This window comes from Eleutherodactylus coqui, chromosome 11 (assembly GCF_035609145.1).
Source record: "Eleutherodactylus coqui strain aEleCoq1 chromosome 11, aEleCoq1.hap1, whole genome shotgun sequence".
Taxonomy (NCBI): domain Eukaryota; kingdom Metazoa; phylum Chordata; class Amphibia; order Anura; family Eleutherodactylidae; genus Eleutherodactylus; species Eleutherodactylus coqui.
The window spans coordinates 116,669,709-116,690,390 of NC_089847.1; the positions used below are offsets into that span (position 1 = coordinate 116,669,709).

The 20,682-nt window shown below is 45.7% G+C and overlaps 1 protein-coding gene across 1 annotated transcript in view; it reads left to right on the forward strand.

Annotated features, from left to right (window-relative positions):
• MYBPC3 (myosin binding protein C3) overlaps positions 1 to 20,682 on the forward strand; it is a 215,067-nt gene that overhangs the window by 11,630 nt on the left and 182,755 nt on the right. Inside the window, exons 3-7 of the mRNA XM_066583331.1 lie at positions 3,846 to 3,932; positions 7,211 to 7,303; positions 7,384 to 7,532; positions 15,635 to 15,752; positions 19,235 to 19,283. Of these exons, the coding sequence (XP_066439428.1) occupies positions 3,846 to 3,932; positions 7,211 to 7,303; positions 7,384 to 7,532; positions 15,635 to 15,752; positions 19,235 to 19,283 (496 nt within the window). The remainder of the gene's footprint in view (positions 1 to 3,845; positions 3,933 to 7,210; positions 7,304 to 7,383; positions 7,533 to 15,634; positions 15,753 to 19,234; positions 19,284 to 20,682) is intronic.

Below are 20,682 nucleotides of genomic sequence, written 5' to 3' on the forward strand. Positions count from 1 at the left end.
AATTGCTCACAGTGCGGCGGCCAAAACAAACCAACAAATAATAAATGGGAAGTCTTTCCCAAAATACGTAACGAACGAGAGAGACTGACATGGCAGACTGATCGCATCGATAGATGCGGGCCTGCACTCGTTCCTGGGACCTAAGTAACCCTACTTGGCCAAACTAATAAAGGACAAAACAAAATAAAACACAGCACTTAGCCTTAGTAGAAAAAGCCGCAGCACACAGAGCCGTCTGGAGTAAGAAACAGTGGACACCACGCCGTCCACGGGAGCCACTAACTGCCAGGTGAGGCAGCGAGCAAATGACAATTTACAGCACTTTAGCTTCCCATCCATCCAAGCTAAATAGACAGCTAATCATCCACAGATATGAGCACATTGCATCACACCTACTAAGCTAGAAGGTGCAGAACCATGTCTAAAACTCGCACTGGACTCTGTCAACCCAACAGCGATCCCAGCACTGCTGCAACAATAACCTATGCACTGCTGGGGTGCTGTTTCTGGAAGAAAGCAGCCATATTTTTCTATTCCTGGGCAACGTCTTTAATATAAATCTGTGCTTCATAATACAATTGATATTGGGTATACATGTGACATTAGGGCTGTCAGAGGTTGTGGTCATATCAGGTCCCTGGAGCCAATGTTGGCCTAAAAAGTCCATCTGACCCATATGAGGGGACCAATACCATGTTAAATGTGGTAGGTGGGGGCCATGTTGCATTAGGGCGAAGGAGCTTCAAGCTTTGCCTCTATCCGATATATTAATAAAAATTATTTGAAAAAGACTGCCGACGATGACGCTTGGTTTGCGTCCATGTGGCTGCAAGTGCCAAAGCACCAACAAATGACTGCAGCCCACACTTCTACTTACAAAAAATTTTTTCATCAAGAAACTTTTTGGAGTTTCTATAATTTGTAAGAAATTTGAATCTTCAGTTTTCCCCTTCTTTCGAAACAGCTGAAAATTTAGTTTGGTCTTCATTATGTTGCAAGTACCTCCAATGACATCCCGCGAGACCTCTGTGTGCAAATCTCTGTGTAGGAAGACATCACATCAAACAGCCAACAACCAGAAATAACTGAATGCTCATTAATTGTGAGAAAGGGGCAAATAGTTCTTCAGATGTTTTAGAGAAAATAGCCCCTATACAGCTTGTCCAAACGAAGCTACGAAAAGGAGGACAAATGAGGTCAAAAAGTGGAGGTCGACTTATTTTCTTAACAGGAACTGAACACATCAACCCAAAAAGTTGCTTGCACCATCAGAATCTTGAAGTTCCTCTTTTGCACAATATTCCTTTTACTTTCTGTGCTATTAATACATGTAGAAACTTAGAAACCCTTCCAGAAATCTGCAGACTATTCCAACTTCCTCTTCTTTCCCAGATATCAAAGATATATTTCACATAGCATCTCATGTTTAGGTATAACCGAGAACTAGAACTTTAGCTCCATCTTCTTGGGTCTAGTCAGTAAACTCTAAACCTGTAAGGAATGACTTACAGGATTTACGTTCTCCGTGTTCCCTTTTTAACTGCAATCCTATCCTGCTACAGATCATAAGAAAAGCAACATTTCAGATAGTGTGTTCATGCCCTTGCCCATCTTTAGCTCCCCTGCAGCTGTCAAGGAGGCATGGGATGACTTATCTCATATGTCCTCATCCGGAGTAACGTGTATGGCAACATTTATTAGTATAACAATTAGAAGGGATGGCAGAATTAACCCAAACTGGCTTCCTCTTGGTAATTCAAGGGTTGAAGATTATGTTCGGAGTTGGAAAACACATAAGATACTTTGAATTTCCATGTATCATACTCAGTCACTAAGAGAAATAATGGTCCTGATAAATCTACTGTTTTGGGTTTTAAACAGCAGTTCCAGTCGGATATGAAGATCCTCCTGCTAAGATCTATGGTCTGACAATTAGTGGTAATTTTAGACTCAAACATTTAGTTGGACCATTAGAAGTACAATGTTGTCCTTAGGTTGGAAGGCACCCTGGTCAGAATATTTTTTGGGGACCCCGGTAATAAGAAAAAAACTATATACACTGCACTGATAGGCAGTCTGTTTGCATTATGCTTGGGCAGAACCAGCAAGTTTACAGAATATCCACGCCAGAACCATTCAGTGATGGATACTATACCAGAACAAACTATACTCATAACATTAATACAGTACCAGAACCAAATGTATAACATAAAAACAGTAGCAGAACAAAGCTCAGTACATAAATACAGCACCAGAAACAAGCTCAGTACATGAATATAGCACAAACCAACCTCAGTACATGGGTACAATAACAGGACCAAGCTCATAACATAAGTACAGTAGAAGACCCAGGTAATTGTGTTGCAGGGGTACCAATAGGCTGACAGAAGCACTTTGGAACATAGGTAGGGAGAACAAAGAGCCAGGTGATTCATGTAACTCTACAAGACCCGGGTGCACAGGGGAAGAAGATCATCTAGCCAGGTTGACCTAAGGGGGTGGGGGCAATCGTCCCCAGCCTATGTTCCCCAGATGCACCCCCCCATCCCTTTAAAAGTTGGTGACCGGTGCCCTGTGCATGTAGCTAAGGCTGACCTTGGCTGTATATGATCCAAATGGACCATATTTTGTTACGTGTATCAGGGCAATCTATGCAAAGATATATGATTTCATATAACTCTATTTAGACATTCAAGCGGTTGTCTATTAGAAAAAAACTAATTTTCACATATCTTAAGGCATTTTGAGTTAATAGATTAGGGTAGTTCATTTTGGGATGTCCGTCAGTTAGCTGATCTTTGGGGGTCCAGGTCGAGAACAAGCACCATGTGAGCAGCTAATTTTCAAGAGACCCTTCTACCAAAAAGATGATGGTCAAAAAGCGAACAATGCCTGCTCACGTGTAGGGTGTACATACCACCGAGGCACTTCCTGTGATAGCCATAGGGTCCGTGCCAAGAGGAGGCTTAGCCTTAAGGCCCTTTTATACGGAACGATTTGTTCAAAAAATCGTTCAAACATGCAAGAATGAACAATAATCGTTTGGTGTAAACACGATTGAACGATGAACAGTTCGCTTTCGTTCAATGCAGGCATAAAATTCATGGTTGGCAAGTTCACTAATCGTTCGGTTTAAATACCGATCGTTCAGTCGTTCTCAGTCACTTATACAGCGAATGTGAACGACTGAACAACTTCTCGTTTGAACAAGCCAACGATGTATGGAGTAGAAACAACCCACCACCACCCCCTTGCCCGACCCTTCTGCCTTGGGTGTCAAAACTTGATTGCATAGTTGGGGGAAGTTTAATTTTATGCAATGGTGCCATCTGTCTTCTATGTGCGAGATTTATCTGCAAGACATCACTGGTATTATAAGTGGCAAATGGGGGCCCTGGTATACATTTTGCACTGGACCTAAAGAATTCAATATGGTGGATAGACACAGTAAGCCTGGAGCTCTTCAATGATCTAGGGATTCCAGGTTTCAGATCTTCCATATTCATTTCTCATAGTGCGGCTCGATTTTCTTAGGGGTCACCAAGCACCCAAACACGGATAACCTGCCTGTTGCTTGTAGCCTCTTCAAAACCCAACTGCATGGGATGGGTGTAACTGGCCTCTACATATGGTAACACTAACATTTTCTAACTTGCAATGCGCCTGTAATTTTTTTTATTCATTATGAACCGTAGTTTGCATTTACTATACATCTATTAGCAATTTATTCTGCTATTTGGCATGCAGAGCTCTTGGGATTTGTAAAAGACCGCAAGAATATAGTTTATCGAAGTATAAGTAATTTTATTGAAGTAAAATGACTGAATTTCTATATAAACCTGTAGAAAAAGCCAACGAGGCTCCAGCTCCTGCGCCGGAAACCCCAGCACCTGCTGTAGAGGAGGAGAAGAAAGATGCTCCACCTGCAGACGGTAATTATAACTACATGCCAGAGAGGGTTAGAGCTTGGAACCATTGAAAACATAAATTCAGAATACCAGCATGAGACTAAGGCCGGCTTTACACGGGCGTATGTGAATGCGTAAACTTTGCACGTGCAATATGCAGATGTTAGAACCCATTAATTTCAATGGTTTCATTCACATTTCCATATTTTGCATGCAAAAAAAATAGAACATGCGCTATTTTTCTGTGTCTTCGCACACCAAAGGTCCCCATATGACGGGAGCATGAATGCATGTGCAATACGCAAGGAGATGTGTGAAATTCTGTCTAATTCCACTGTTAAAAAAGCACATCTGGAACTAATTAGCCATTTAAATCAGTGCGTCTTTGTTTGCCGCGTGCAAATGAACATGTAAAATGTGCCGATGCGCACACAAACAGCATCGTTCTTTCTGTAAATACACACGCACCTGTGTGAAGCCGGGCTTAAATTCTGCCTGAAACTTGGATCATATAAAACTTCTTGCACGACAAACTTTGGGACCCCATAAAGTTTCATGGTTTATCAGGTTTAACCCTTTCCAATCCAATTTGTATCCTGGTTTTCCTAGGGGGCTTACTCTTTTTCTGCCGTTATACAACGGCACTATCTGCTGGCTAAAGCCAGTACTGCATGAGGTGACACGTTGGATAGGCTCCGACAGCAGAGAGGCTGGCAATACACAGTAAGAGAACCTCGACGGACGTCTTCCAACATCGGAGCTGTACAGCCTTAAATCATAATGTCTTTAGACGTCAGACAGTGGATTGGAAAGGGTTAACATGTCTATCAAGTTCAAACAAGAGAGGGAAGAGGATGTGTATGAGAAGAAGGATGAATGAGGTAAATATTAAAATTCATTTCCCCCCCTCTTAATCCAGACAACGCAAAGCCACTTATAAGGCATGTGCCAATTTGGGAGGAAAATGACTTTATACGGTATAAAGTACTGGCCAAATTAAAAGCAAAATCTTACATTTTTAATGCTATACATTGGGCCTCAGTTATCAAAACTGTCTAAAACAAAAACGGTCCTTGTTGTCCGCACAAACCAATCACAGAGCAGCTTTCATTTTACCAGAACAGTGATTAGTTGCGGGGGGCAAGAAGAACAATGTTACATCTGTGCAGGGCTTATCCAAACGTGGCCTGCATGGCGTATGCTCTAAAAGGGCCAATTGTTGCGTTCAGATACCCTGTTTCTCTGAAAATAATATTATATTAATTTTTGCTCCCAAATATGCGATAGGTCTTATTCTCAGGGGATGTCTTATTTTTCCATGAAGAAGAATTCACATTTATTGTTGAACAAAACAAGTGAACATTCCTTATATACTGTACAGTAGTTGGCATTACAAACCAGCAGAACCAGACATACTGTGACTCCTATCAAGAATTTCTTGTTCCTACCATTATTTCCATGTACAACACTCTGTTACATTTACCGTTCCCAATATTTATGAACACAAAGCAAGATTTATTCACTGACAGTCATGTCATCATCTTCTGGATCATCATAACAATCCAAACCCTGAATTTCCTGGTGAATTTCTTGTGACTTCATTTCTTTCAGAATCCTTGGCCCAAATCTCTCATGTCCATCAATAGCACTGTCCTTAAATTAGTACTTCTTGTCTTGCCTAACTCACACACGGGGCCACAGAAAATAAGGGCTGTAAAGTACCTGGCTCCCACACACTGTCTGAAGACTGTAACGATCACCCACAGCAGTTCCTGGACCACTTGTAGAGCAGGGACTGTATTGCAGCTTCCGGCCACCAGGGGGAGCTCATCACAGCAGACTCGCACAGCAGGAACAGATCTAGGTCTTACTTTCGGGGGAGGCCTTATATTTAGCACTTCAGCAAAACCTCTACTAGGTCTTATTCGTGGGGTGTCTTATTTTCATGAAAACATGGTAGGACCAGTCATATTCATGCAAGGCTTATCTGTACGTGGCCGGGACAGCTGAAATGTGTATGTCCACAATGGATAAAAATATGTCCAAAAATGCAAAGACAACAAACTTGGATAAATAAAAATGGACGTATTTTATTAGACCAAAAGTGGATAACATAAATGGTATACAAGAACAAAACAGGGAGTCCGCCAGCGGGGAGTCACGAAAACAATGAACCCTACCGATAAGGTCTGCACCACATCAGGAACCTTGGGCTTTCCCTAGATGACAATAGAGAACAGTTGCAACATTAGATGGCACAATATACGGTATTACCACAAGCGCAGGAATAAAGATGTCACAACACTCCAGCTTATATGTAAAACCTAGACTGACTTATCGTAACAAAGGTTCAGGACAAGAACAGATGAAGCTGACGAAACTAGAAGCACCTACAGGTATTAGACAAGAATTCAGACCTGAGTCAGACAGATGTCAGATATAAGCCAGACAGGATAAAACCAAATCACAAACAGGTATCAAACTAAGATTCAGACATAGTTCAAACATAAGTCAGACAGAATTCAGACAGTCAGAGAGAGAGAGAGATCTGACCAGCTTGCAAGCTCAAACCAGAATGTAGTCTGGAGAATAACCGGCGCCCTCTAAGAGGAGTGGCCATAACAGATGTGCACAGATGAACGACGATTGGCTAGCTGGGCAAATCTACCTCACAGCCAACCAAATCAACATACAACTGTCGAAAAGTGCAATGATTATTGCTTGTATGTAAGGAGGAAGCCAGGAGAAGAATTCCTAAAGGAGTATGTTGTCCAAAAAGTTAAACATTGATCTGGGGGTCATCTCAGTAATGTGTCCAGGTTGTCTGCACACAGTAAAGGAAATTATGGGTCAGTTCCAGTATCGGAATGTGATTGAGAATCACCTGTTTAATCAGCTCAGTGAGTAGTTTATAGACAAGAGCTGCATTTTGATGCAGCATGAAGCTCCTTACCACACAGCAAAAAGTTGCATGTTTTTAATGGCTCTGGTCATATCCTGCAGTCATACACTAGGTGTATGGTGGTATCATAGTCACATTTAGCCCTCCATGTCTATTTCATGATCAGCATGATTACCCATATCACCATGAGTCTTGGCATCTGCCTAAGCTTGACTGATGTTGATGGCAGCACTACCATCAATGAATATATCCAGCGTTTCTTGCCACTATTCCAAGGTTACCCAGATACTCCAGCACTGTTGCATTAGGACCATGAAATTGTAGTCCCACAACTGCTCTGCAAACAATTTACCAGTATATGGTTTTATGCTTGTGTGTTAATGCCTTTACAATCTCATAGCTCCTGCCCCTCCACCACCAGCACCACCAGAGGCTCCAAAGGATGACATTGGACTGTTCTTGGAGAGACCAGTTGATGGAGAAGTCACTGTTGGTCAGTATCCTATTATTACTACCTACTCTGTATATTATTTTATGGATTTCTCCATTCACATTTTTTATTTTATACTATAGGTGCAAACATAAAATTCGTAGCAAAGGTTAATGGGGCCAGTATGCTGAAGAAACCAGTGGTGAAATGGTTCAAGGGCAAATGGATGGACCTATCCAGCAAAGCGGGCAAGCACCTGCAGCTCTCTGAAACATATGACCGTCACACTAAGGTAAAGGGAGCTTAGTTCTGCTACTATTGTATTTATGTTATGAGCACAGTTCTGGTATTGTATCTATGGACTGAGGTTAGTTTGTACTGTATTTCTTTTGAGCTTGGTTCTGGTGCCATATTCATGTTATGAATATGGTTCTGGTGCTGTATTCATTGAGCTATTCTGCTGTGGGTATGCTGCTATCTTGTTGTTTTTTCCTTATGATCTGAGATACTAAAATTCCACAGAAGATGTTGTCTAACCTATGGCCGGCACTAGTCTTACGTTTATACTTGGCATGCAGCACCAACCACAGATGGTAAAAAGCAAGGTGAAATACCTATTCAAACATGAGAAAGATGCACCATTATAGAATCTCCTGCCTAATTCTCAATCTTAGATTGCTGGCAGCCTAAAGCACAAGATGTAACAATAGTTTTGGTACTCACAACATTATATTAATTATTACTTCTGTCTGATCCACTACCTACCAGCTTTGCATGTGATGCCATTGACGTTTTTGTGTTACTCTGTCTAATCGCTGATTGGTTGCAAGAATGTAAATGGGCCATCTCGTTAAGAGGACCAATTGCAATGCCTGAATTATAGAGTTGAGTCACATTAATATGACCACCATGTGCTGCATGGACAACAGCCAGATGGGTTGGGTTGGGAGTGACTTAATAAGGTGCCGGTAGGTGGTATCTGGTATCAGGTATCTGGAGCCATGCTAACTGCAGTGCACCCCACAGTTGCTGGAGGGTACATGGAGGAGGATCCAAAATGCAAACGCGACAATCAAGTGGGTTCAAGTCTGGAGAATAAGGGGACCAGGGAAGTACTTGGAAGTCTTGGTTGTGCTCTTCCAACCACTGTTGGACATTTCTGGCCGTGTGACATGTTGCATTGTCTTCCTGGAAGATCCAATTTGACTCAGGGAAGACAAATGGTGTGTATGTGATCTGCAAGGATGGATTCATAACCAGATTGGTTCAGAGTGCCTCCCACATGGGTGACTGGGTCCAGAGAATGCCACAAAGGAATTCCCCAGACCATAATGCTGCCGCTGCCAGCTTGGGTTCTTCCAGCAATGGTTGCAGGTTGTTTGTTCTCTAATAGAGATGAGCGAACGTACTCGTCCGAGCTTGATACTCGTATTAGCGTGTTCGAGCTGCTCGTTATTCGAAACGAGCACCATGCGATGTTCGAGTTACTTTCACTTTCATCTCTGAGACGTTAGCGCGCTTTTCTGGCCAATAGAAAGACAGGGAAGGCATTACAACTTACCCCTGCGACGTTCAAGCCCTATACCACCCCCCTGCAGTGAGTGGCTGGGGAGATCAGGTGTCACCCGAGTATATAAATCGGCCCCTCCCGCGGCTCGCCACACATGCATTCTGACAGAGATCAGGGAAAGTGCTGCTGATGCCGGAGCTGCTATAGGGAGAGCGTTAGGAGTTATTTTAGGCTTCAAGAACCCCAACGGTCCTTCTTAGGGCCACATCTGACCGTGTGCAGTACTGTGAGGCTGCTTTTTGCAGTGTTTTTTTTTTTTGTATATCGGCCGTGCAGAGCATTGCGTCCTGCAGTAATTTTACATAGTCCAGGGCCAGTAGTGGTGAGGCAGGGACAGAAGACATATACAGTCTATATAGGCAGTGGGCTTTTCCAAAAAAATTTGGGAAAAAAAATCTATTTGGGCTGCCTGTGACCGTCCTCAGTGTACTGCGTCTCTGCTGGGGGTAGTTGTCCTAATTCATACGCAGCCAGCTAAGTGTTACAGCAGGCTTGCGCAAAATTCTTTCCTGGCTCTGCCTTTGCCTCTTACATCACCGCTGTATTCCTGTCCAGAGTGAAACAGTCTGCAGTAATTTTACATAGTCCAGGGCCAGTAGTGGTGAGGCAGGGACAGTGAAAGACATATACAGTCTATATAGGCAGTGGGCTTTTCCAAAAACATTTGGGAAAAAAAATCTATTTGGGCTGCCTGTGACCGTCCTCAGTGTACTGCGTCTCTGCTGGGGGTAGTTGTCCTAATTCATACGCAGCCAGCTAAGTGTTACAGCAGGCTTGCACAAAATTCTTTCCTGGCTCTGCTGTGCGTTTCGTAAGCGAAGTCAGCCTCCAACCACAGGCCAATAAGCGGCACATTTAATTACAGCGTTCTGTTTCTGCACTACTGGTAATACAGCATGCTGAGGGGTAGGGGTAGGCCTAGAGGATGTGGACGCGGGCGAGGACGCGGAGGCCCAAGTCAGGGTGTGGGCACAGGCCGAGCTCCTGATCCAGGTGTATCGCAGCCGACTGCTGCGGGATTAGGAGAGAGGCACGTTTCTGGCGTCCCCACATTCATCTCACAATTAATGGGTCCACGCGGGAGACCTTTATTAGAAAATGAGCAGTGTGAGCAGGTCCTGTCGTGGATGGCAGAAAGTGCATCCAGCAATCTATCGACCACCCAGACTTCTGCGCCGTCCACTACTGCAACTCTGAATCCTCTGGCTGCTGCTCCTCCTTCCTCCCAGCCTCCTCACTCCATTACAATGACACATTCTGAGGAGCAGGCAGACTCTCAGGAACTGTGCTCGGGCCCCTGCCCAGAATGGGCAGCAATGGTTCCTCTCCCACCGGAGGAGTTTGTCGTGACCGATGCCCAACCTTTGGAAAGTTCCCGGGGTCCGGGGGATGAGGCTGGGGACTTCCGGCAAGTGTCTCAAGAGCTTTCAGTGGGTGAGGAGGACGATGACGATGAGACACAGTTGTCTATCAGTCAGGTAGTAGTAAGGGCAGTAAATCTGAGGGAGGAGCGCACAGAGGATTCGGAGGAAGAGCAGCTGGACGATGAGGTGACTGACCCCACCTGGTTTGCTAAGCCTACTGAGGACAGGTCTTCAGAGGGGGAGGCAAGTGCAGCAGCAGGGCAGGTTGGAAGAGGCAGTGCGGTGGCCAGGGGTAGAGGCAGGGCCAGACCAAATAATCCACCAACTGTTTCCCAAAGCGCCCCCTCACGCCATGCCACCCTGCAGAGGCCAAGGTGCTCAAAGGTCTGGTAGTTTTTCACTGAGAGTGCAGACGACCGACGAACAGTGGTGTGCAACCTTTGTCGCGCCAAGATCAGCCGGGGAGCCGCCACCACCACCAGCCTCACTACCACCAGCATGCGCAGGCATATGATGGCCAAGCACCCCACAAGGTGGGACGAAGGCCGTTCAGCGCCTCCGGTTTGCACCACTGCCTCTCCCCCTGTGCCCCAACCTGCCACCGAGATCCAACCCCCCTCTCAGGATACAGGCACTACCGTCTCCTGGCCTGCACCCACACCCTCACCTCCGCTGTCCTCGGCCCCATCCACCAATGTCTGTCAGCGCACCGTCCAGCCGTCGCTAGCGCAAGTGTTTGAGTGCAAGCGCAAGTTCGCCACCACGCACCCGCACGCTCAAGCATTAAACGTGCACATAGCCAAATTTATCAGCCTGGAGATGCTGCCTTATAGGGTTGTGGAAACGGAGGCTTTCAAACACATGATGGCGACGGCGGCCCTGCGCTACTCAGTTCCCAGTCACCACTACTTTTCCCGATGTGCCGTCCCAGCCCTGCACGACCACATCTCCCGCAACATTGTACGCGCCCTCACCAACGCGGTTACTGCCAAGGTCCACTTAACAACGGACACGTGGACAAGCACAGGCGGGCAGGGCCACTATATCTCCCTGACAGCACATTGGGTGAATTTAGTGGAGGCTGGGACCGAGTCAGAGCCTGGGACCGCTCACGTCCTACCCACCCCCAGAATTGCGGGCCCCAGCTCGGTGGTGGTATCTGCGGCGGTGTATGCTTCCTCCACTAAACCACCCTCCTCCTCCTCCTCCTCCAACACAACCTCTGTCTCGCAATCAAGATGTGTCAGCAGCAGCACGTCGCCAGCAGTCTGTGTCGCACGGCACGACAGCACAGCGGTGGGCAAGCGTCAGCAGGCCGTGCTGAAACTACTCAGCTTAGGAGACTTGCGCCGCTGAGCCTCCAACCAGGCATGGTCGTGTGTGACAACGGCCGTAACCTGGTGGCGGCTCTGCAGCTCGGCAGCCTTACGCACATGCCATGCCTGGCCCACGTCTTTAATTTGGTGGTTCAGCGCTTTCTGAAAAGCTACCCACGCTTGTCAGACCTGCTCGGAAAGGTGCGCCGGCTCTGCGCACATTTCCGCAAGTCCCACACGGACGCTGCCACCCTGCGCACCCTGCAACATCGGTTTCATCTGCCAGTGCACCGACTGCTGTGCGACGTGCCCACATGGTGGAACTCTATGCTCCACATGTTGGCCAGGCTCTATGAGCAGCGTAGAGCTATAGTGGAATACCAACTCCAACATGGGCGGCGCAATGGGAGTCAGCCTCCTCAATTCTTTACAGAAGAGTGGGCCTGGTTGGCAGACATCTACCAGGTCCTTGGAAACTTTGAGGAGTCTACCCAGATGGTGAGCGGTGATGCTGCAATCATTAGCGTCACCATTCCTCTGCTATGCCTCTTGAGAAGTTCCCTGCAAAGCATAAAGGCAGACACTTTGCGCTCGGAAACAGAGGCGGGGGAAGACAGTATATCGCTGGATAGTCAGAGCACCCTCCTGTCTATATCTCAGCGCGTTAAGGAGGAGGAGGAGGAGCATGAGGAGGATGAGGAGGAGGGGGAAGAGACAGCTTGTCCCACTGCTGAGGGTACCCATGCTGCTTGCCTGTCATCCTTTCAGCGTGTATGGCCTGAGGAGGAGGAGAAGGATCCTGAAAGTGATCTTCCTAGTGAGGACAGCCATGTGTTGTGTACAGGTACCCTAGCACACATGGCTGACTTCATGTTAGGATGCCTTTCTCGTGACCCTCGCGTTACACGCATTCTGGCCACTACGGATTACTGGGTGTACCCACTGCTCGACCCACGGTATAAGGAGAACCTTTCCACTCTCATACCCGAAGAGGAAAGGGGTTCGAGAGTGATGCTATACCACAGGACCCTGGCGGACAAGCTGATGGTAAAATTCCCATCCGACAACGCTAGTGACAGAAGGCGCAGTTCCGAGGGCCAGGTAGCAGGGGAGGCGCAGAGATCAGGCAGCATGTACAGCACAGGCAGGGGAACACTCTCTAAGGCCTTTGACAGCTTTCTGGCTCCCCAGCAAGACTGTGTCACCGCTCCCCAGTCAAGGCTGAGTCGGCGGGAGCACTGTAAAAGGATGGTGAGGGAGTACGTAGCCGATCGCACGACCGTCCTCCGTGACGCCGCTGCCCCCTACAACTACTGGGTGTCGAAGCTAGACACGTGGCCTGAACTCGCGCTGTATGCCCTGGAGGTGCTTGCTTGTCCTGCGGCTAGCGTCTTGTCAGAGAGGGTGTTTAGTGCGGCTGGGGGAATCATCACAGATAAGCGTACCCGCCTGTCAACCGACAGTGCCGACAGGCTTACACTCATCAAGATGAACAAAGCCTGGATTTCCCCAGACTTCTCTTCTCCACCAGCGTAAACAATACGTAGGCTGCACCCGCGGATGGAAGCATCGTTCTCTATCACCAGCAAAAACGTGGACCTTTTTGCTTCATCAATCTGTGTATAATATTCATCCTCCTCCTCCTCCTGCTCCTCCTCCTGAAACCTCACGTAATCACGCCGAACGGGCAATTTTTCTTAGGCCCACAAGGCTCAGTCATATAATTTTTGTAAACAATTTTTATACGTTTCAATGCTCATTAAAGCGTTGAAACTTGCACCTGAACCAATTTTTATTTTAACTGGGCTGCCTCCAGGCCTAGTTACAAATTAAGCCACATTAACCAAAGCGATTAATGGGTTTCACCTGCCCTCTCGGTTGGGCATGGGCAATTTTTCTGAGGTACATTAGTACTGTTGGTACACCAATTGTTTGGGGCCCTCGCCTACAGTGTAATCCAATTAATTTTTTGCCCACCTGCATTAAAGCTGACGTTACATCAGCTGTGCTGGGCATTGCAATGGGATATATTTATGTACCGCCGGTTTCTTCCTGGCACCCACCCAAGCTGTCGGTCCACACGGAGTTGTAACTGCATTTGTCCACTTCTAAAGAACCCCAGTCTGACTGGGGCATGCAGTGTGGACCGAAGCCCACCTGCATTAAACATGACATTACCTCAGCTGTGCTGGGCACTGCAATGGGATATATTAATGTACCGCCGGTGGCTTCCTGGCACCCACCCATGCTGTCGGTCCACAGGGACTTCACAATAGGGAGTCGTACCTGCCTGTGTCTATGAATTAAAAACCCCGGTCAGGTTGGGGCATGCAGTGTGGGCCGAAGCCCACCTGCATTTAATCTGACGTTAGCTCTGCTGTCCAGGGCACTGCAATGGGATACATTTATGTACAGCCAGTGGGTTCCAGGGAGCCACCCATGCTGTGGGTGCACACGGAATTCCCATTGCGGAGTTGTACCTGCCTGTGACTATTTATAAAAAACCACGGTCTGACTGGGGCATGCAGACACCTTGACAGAATGAATAGTGTGTGGCACATAGGTTGCCCATTGCTATGCCCACGTGTGCAGCTCCTGATGGCGGTGGCACAGGATTATATTTCTCATTGCTTCTGTACAGCATTGTGGGCTATCGCCCCGCCCCTTTTAAAGAGGGTCGCTGCCTAGCCGTGCCAACCCTCTGCAGTGTGTGCCTGCGGTTCCTCCTCATGGCAGACGCACTTATAAATAGACATGAGGGTGGTGGGGCATGAGGGCAGCTGAAGGCTGCGCAGGGACACTTTGGTGTGCGCTGTGGACACTGGGTCGTGCGGGGGGGGGGGGGGAGTTGGGCAGCATGTAACCCAGGAGAAGTGGCAGCAGAGTGTCATGCAGGCAGTGATTGTGCTTTGTTGGAGGTAGTGTGGTGCTTAGCTAAGGTATGCATTGCTAATGAGGGCTTTTCAGAAGTAAAAATTGTTGGAAGGGGGGGGCCCACTCTTGCCGCTATTGTGGCTTAATAGTGGGACCTGGGAACTTGAGATGCAGCCCAACATGTAGCCCCTCGCCTGCCCTATCCGTTGCTGTGTCGTTCCCATCACTTTCTTGAATTGCCCAGATTTTCACAAATGGAAACCTTAGCGAGCATCGGCGATATACAAAAATGCTTGGGTCGCCCATTGACTTCAGTGGGGTTCGTTATTCGAAACGAACCCTCGAGCATCGCGAAAATTTCGGCCCGAGTAACGAGCACCCGAGCATTTTGGTGCTCGCTCATCTCTATTCTCTAATATTTCTCAACTGACACACTACCGTTCATCAATGTGATGAAGCAGAAACATGACTCATCGGAGAAGACAACCCTTTGCCAATCAGCGGTGGTCAAATTCTGATACTACTGGGAAAATTGAAACTAATGCAGTGACCATCTGTCTGCTTCAGAACCCCAAAAGCAGCAGGGCTCTCTGAACTGTTGTTTTAGACAGACGTCTGGTAGCCTCCTGGTTCATTCTCATGGTGAGCTGCTCCACTGAAGTGTATCGGTCAGTCCTCGTGCATCTTCGTAGCCGACATTCACCTCTCATATTAATGGCATATGGTCTTCCACAGTCTCCACGTTAATGACATAGAATTAGCCTCTGGAGCAGATTTCCATTGGTCAAAGCCAATTATTTTTACTATCGTTGACCAAATGAGTAAAGTAATAATCTGGGACTAAAATATTGATGACCTATCCGCAGGTTGGGTTATCAATATCAGATTAGCGGGGGCCTGACTTCCAGTACCTCCACTGATTCGTTATTTGAAGGGTCCACGGTGCTTGGACGAGTACTGCAGCCTCTGGCATGTACCGTCACATTCATCGGTCATATGACCTTTCTGCAGCTCCGTGTCATTCAAGTAAATGGGATTGAGTTGCTATACCAGCCATTGCCATATGAAAGTAGGGCGCTGTGCCTTGTATACAGTGAAGAGGCTGCAGAGCTGACTCACATGGCATGGTCTCGTTAAACAACTGTTCCTGAGGATTGGTCATCAGTATTTTAGTCCCAGAAACCCCTTTAACAGTCATAAAGTTGTCTGCATCATTACTGTCCATCTGAACTTTACTCTGTGAACAAATCTTTGTTCCATTTTCTTTCAGATTTACACTTTTGAGATTCACATTATCCAGGCCAAGACCACCTACGATGGAGGATACCGCTGCGAGGTGTCCAGTAAAGACAAATTTGACAGCTGCAATTTTAATCTAAATGTGCACGGTAAATTAATTCTTACTTATGAGAAAACAAATGTTTTCTTAAATATGTTTCTTTGAAGGAATTGACTTTATCTCCCCCTCCTTCTTCACTCTAATGTTACAGCCACAAGTATGGTAACGACAGCTGTGGCAGAAGTGCAGCATGCTATCCCATTGCTTTCAATGGGATCGGCGCTGCTGCCGGTCCCATTGAAAGCATTGGTTTTTGCCAAACCCTGCAGTAGGATTTTCGGGGAAGGGCTTGAAATATAAGCCCTTCCCTGAAAATCATCAATAAGTGGTAAAAAAAGTTTTTAAAAAATTACTTACCTCTCCGACGCTCACACTCGTCCACCGGCTGGGTCCCCGACACTGCTATCCAGCACTTTCAGCAGGCGGGGATTTAAAAATCCCCGCCTCCTGAAAGGGCTGTGCTGATTGGCTGAGCGCTGAGCCAATAACAGCTAGTGCTTAGCTACTCATTCATGAATAGCTAAGATAGTGCTATTCATGAATGAATAGCTAAGCACTATCTGTAATTGGCTAAGCGCTCAGCCAATAGCTAAGCACTAGCTTTAAATCCCGCCTGCTGAAAGTGCTGGATAGCAGTGTCAGGGACCCAGCCAGAGGACGCATCTGAGCAACGGAGAGGTGAGTAATTTTTTTTAAAACTTTTTTTACCACTTATTGATGATTTTCAGGGAAGGGCTTATATTTCAAGCCCTTCCCCGAAAATCATACTGCAGGGTTTGCCAAAAACCACTGCTTTCAATGGGACCGGCATGCTGCACTTCTGTCACAGCTGTGACAGCAGTGGCAGGAGTCTGCCGTATTCTCCATATCTTTTCAATGGGGTTAGCGCTGCTGCCACTGGCCCCATTGATAAGGCTGGTGATATCCCGGCGTCATCCCGCTTTTTTTCTCACACTGCGAGGCGAGAGTTTTCACTTGCTCTCGCAGCGCAGTGGAGAAAAAACCGCCAGTGTGTGTCCGCCCTAATGAGGATCAATGGGGGCTAAAATGTCCCCTTTTTTTTTTTAGTTAAGCCACAACTTTTTGGATGCCAAACCCCTTTAAGACCAGAAATTTTCCTTTTTTTTTTTTTCTTTTTTTTTTTTCGTCCACACGTTCCAAGAGCAATAAGTTTTTTATTTCATCAACATAACTGTATGAGGACTTGTTTTTTGTAGGGCCAGTTGCATTTTTTTAATTATACCAATGTGCTGAAAAACTTTAACACTTTTTTAAGTGGGATGCAATATATATCAAATGCAAGTGCGTCATTTTTTAAAGGGGTGGGGGTAGGTTTTACAGCATTCATGGTGCAGTAAAAGTGCATGTAACCTTTATCCTATGGGTCAGTATGATTACAGTGATGCTAAATTTATATCTAATTTATGTTTTACATTTTTTTAAAAATAAAGAAACTTTTTTAAAAAAATGCAAATTTAATTCTTTCATATTCTGACAAAATTGTTTTATTTTTGCACTGATTGGCCCGAGTGAGGGCTCGTTTCTGTGGGGCATGTTGTAGTTATTATTAGTACCATTACAGTGTACTAATGTATCTTTTTAATCACGTTTTATTCAATATTTTTAAAGGCTGGGTAACCACAAAAAATAAATTTGGTGTTCCGTACTTTTTTTGTACAGTGTTCACCATGCAGGATAGGCAGTGCCATGTTTTAATTATTTGGACTTTTACAAACATTACTATATCAAATATGTGTTTTTTTTTCATTATTTAGATTTTATTATGGGAAAGAGGGTGAACTTGCAATAGTATTAATTTTCCTTTACTATTTTAAATATGTTATGAAACTTTCTTGTATATTTCTTTTAGTCCCTATAGGGGACTACAAGTTGTAATCACTTGACAAGTTGTACTATATATACACTGCAATACTTCTATATTGCAGTTTATAGTAATTTTCAATCTTGCCCATAGGCATCCATGTTTGGCAGTCCGGGACCCTGGGCTGTCATGCACCCTGTGATTGAGTCCCAGGGACGTTTTTGGGGAGCTGTAGAGCAATACCTCTGGCTGGCTGTGTAGGCATGCAGTCGTTTTTACTGTGGCATCTGAATACTTACTCCGGGCTCACACGAACAGGTCGGATTCTGCATGCGGGAGGCCTACAGTGGATTCTGAACCTGGACGGTGATTCTGTGTACCTCACTTAACTGTATTACGGATGACCATGAAGGTGCGATGGTGGTCATGTGTAGTCGTGTTGCACAGAGTGTTAAGACAGCAGAAATGCAGTCCTAAGCTCTCGCTCATGACCTGAAGGTTGCGAGTTCAATCCCCGCATGGTTCAAACAGCCCGCTCAAGGTTGACTCAGCCTTCCATCCTTCTGAGGTTGGTAAAATGAGTTGGTGGGGGGGTAATAAATAAATTACTTGAAAGCACTGCAGAGTAAGTTGGCGCTATACAAATAACCTTTGGGGAATCTGCTATCCTAATCTAGTTGTGTGAGACCAGCCTTAATGGCCATGATCGGAGCGAACTCTGATTGCAGCAGTTGGCGGTTGTCAGCTGTCATAAAAAGCTGATAGCCACCAGGCATGAAGTGGACTCAGCTATCAAGCCGAAACATGCACCCTTCGCAACCACATGATGTATACTTGCATGATTTGGTTTGAAAGTGGTTAGAAGTTGTCACATAGTAATGCAAGGAACCTGCAGTAAATAAACCGGAGGATACTTGCCAATATAGTGCCATGGTTCTCTCCCTAGTACCTGCCGCCATATGTAAAGCACAATAGAGATTTCACATGCAGCAGTCAGATGACAGCCAAATCTTAAAGTCGCTCTCATACCTTACACTAGGGCCACTGGGCAATGTAGTCATGTGACTACGTAGAAGGATTTATCGTTCAAATTCTCGCTGGACTATGCGAATCTGAACGATAATCTTTCAGTGTAAGGTCTACCATCGACTGAATGACAAACGGTAATTCGTTCGCTTATCGTTCATCATTCAATTTATGCATGCATAAAAATTAAATGACGATTGGCTCGTGTAAACAGGCAGTCATACATCCATGAACAACTGCCTGTTTACTGTGAATGGAGGCGTGCAGCCATAAGAGATCTCCGTCACGCACTCCACCTCCATTTAGGGTGGCTTCAGACGAGCGTATGCGCAAATACACATGTTTCAGCGCAACGTTTTTGCACAGTCAATGCAATGGGCACGCGAGTGCGATGCAAGGTTTCCCATTGAAAACAATAGGAAACACTCACCGATCCTCCGGCACAGGTGAGAGCCACACCAGATGATCAATACTATACCTGAAGTAAGGTTAGGCGTTTTTAAAGAAAAATGCCTCGCATCTTGGCCTCGTTCTGGAGTGCGATATCGGGCCAAGATAGTCATATGACTGCTATATGTGACATCTCTACAGACAATTCTTCTACCTTTTTTGAAAACTGTATATTTCCACAATGGGCGTTACCTTTCCATAATCACTTTTTTTTCCTGATTTCCTCCATCCAGAGGCTCCCAACACAGCAGACATAGATATCCGCACTGCATTCAAACGCACGTAAGTTTCGATATCAAGTAATGGTTCTCTTTATTGCATCACCTCACATATTGGATAATTTATTAAAGTCTATCTTGTGAAAATCCATATTTAATACAAGAGGCGTAACTTGAAGCTTCCGGGCACCAATGAAAAATCTGTAATCTGTAACCCCAATTATTCATAGTACTGGGCTCCCTGGAGAAGAGAGGCCTTATGGGCCCCCCAAGCCTCCTGGGCCCGGGTGCAACCGCATCCCTTGCATCCCTTATAGTTATGCCCATGTAATACAGTTGCCTCCAAATTGATTTTCTTCCCACAAAGGTTCAAAGAGCTCAGTTGTTTAGTACGATCTATCCAGCGGCGGAGCCATAAAGGGTGCATTCAACCCTAAGAATAAGTTTTCTCTAGAGGAGACCACTACTATGAATGAAGTATTATAGTTGGGGGGGTCCTATCACAGATTTTGCATTAGGGCCCAGCAGCTACAAGTTACACCTTTCAGTCTATCACCATATTGGAGATCTGCATTAACGGGACACTGATGCTTTTCTGTGTCAATGGATAAATATTTTTCGACCATGTAGAACCACTATTCATAGTAAATCATCTTCGGCAACCACCTTTTTTTACTCCATGGTGCAGAGTGACACAAATACAGCTTACTATTGTCCCCATATGTCATCTTTTTGTATCCTTCCTTGTATAACATGGGGCGTTTGATATTGGTTATTTTACCTTTAGGTTGGATTAGACTTTAAAGCATAGGAAAGCGGTTGTCCAACCTTTTCAGCCTTTGGAAAAATGTTTATGGCGGGGCACCCCTACCAAAATGGGTGTGTGGTCAGGGGTGTGACTATGGGGTGTGGCTTATCACAATGTATGATTTAACTCCAATAGTCCAGGTACCCAGTGGCCTCTAGTGAGCGCAGCACCATTGGCCATCACTAGTGCCCACCAGCTGCCTGGTGAGGGAATCCAATTGTATGGATTTTGACGCAGAATGTTTTGCTGCTGAAAATCCGAAGCATTTCCGCTACATGTAAACATACCCCAAGGTATGGACACTCATCAGCAGCAGAAAGTCAGCCTCTAATGGTTTTGATGCAAGTTTTATCATGTATTTTTGTGCAGAACTAACCCCCCTCATTGAGAAGAGGTGAATTCTGCAGTGGAAACGGTGAAAAAAATTGACATGCCGCAAAATTAAATTTCTCACAATATGACAATTTCCATACAGATTTTGTGTGGATTTTTTTTTTACGAGATTTTCAAAAACTACAAATAACATGTTGATGATTTATAAATCCTAAATAATTTAAAGGGATTGTCTAACAGGTTTTACCCATCATGCAGACACCCCAGCTGTGGCTCAGTCCAGAAGTAAATGGAAGATGGTGGAACTACAGATCCATTCCCT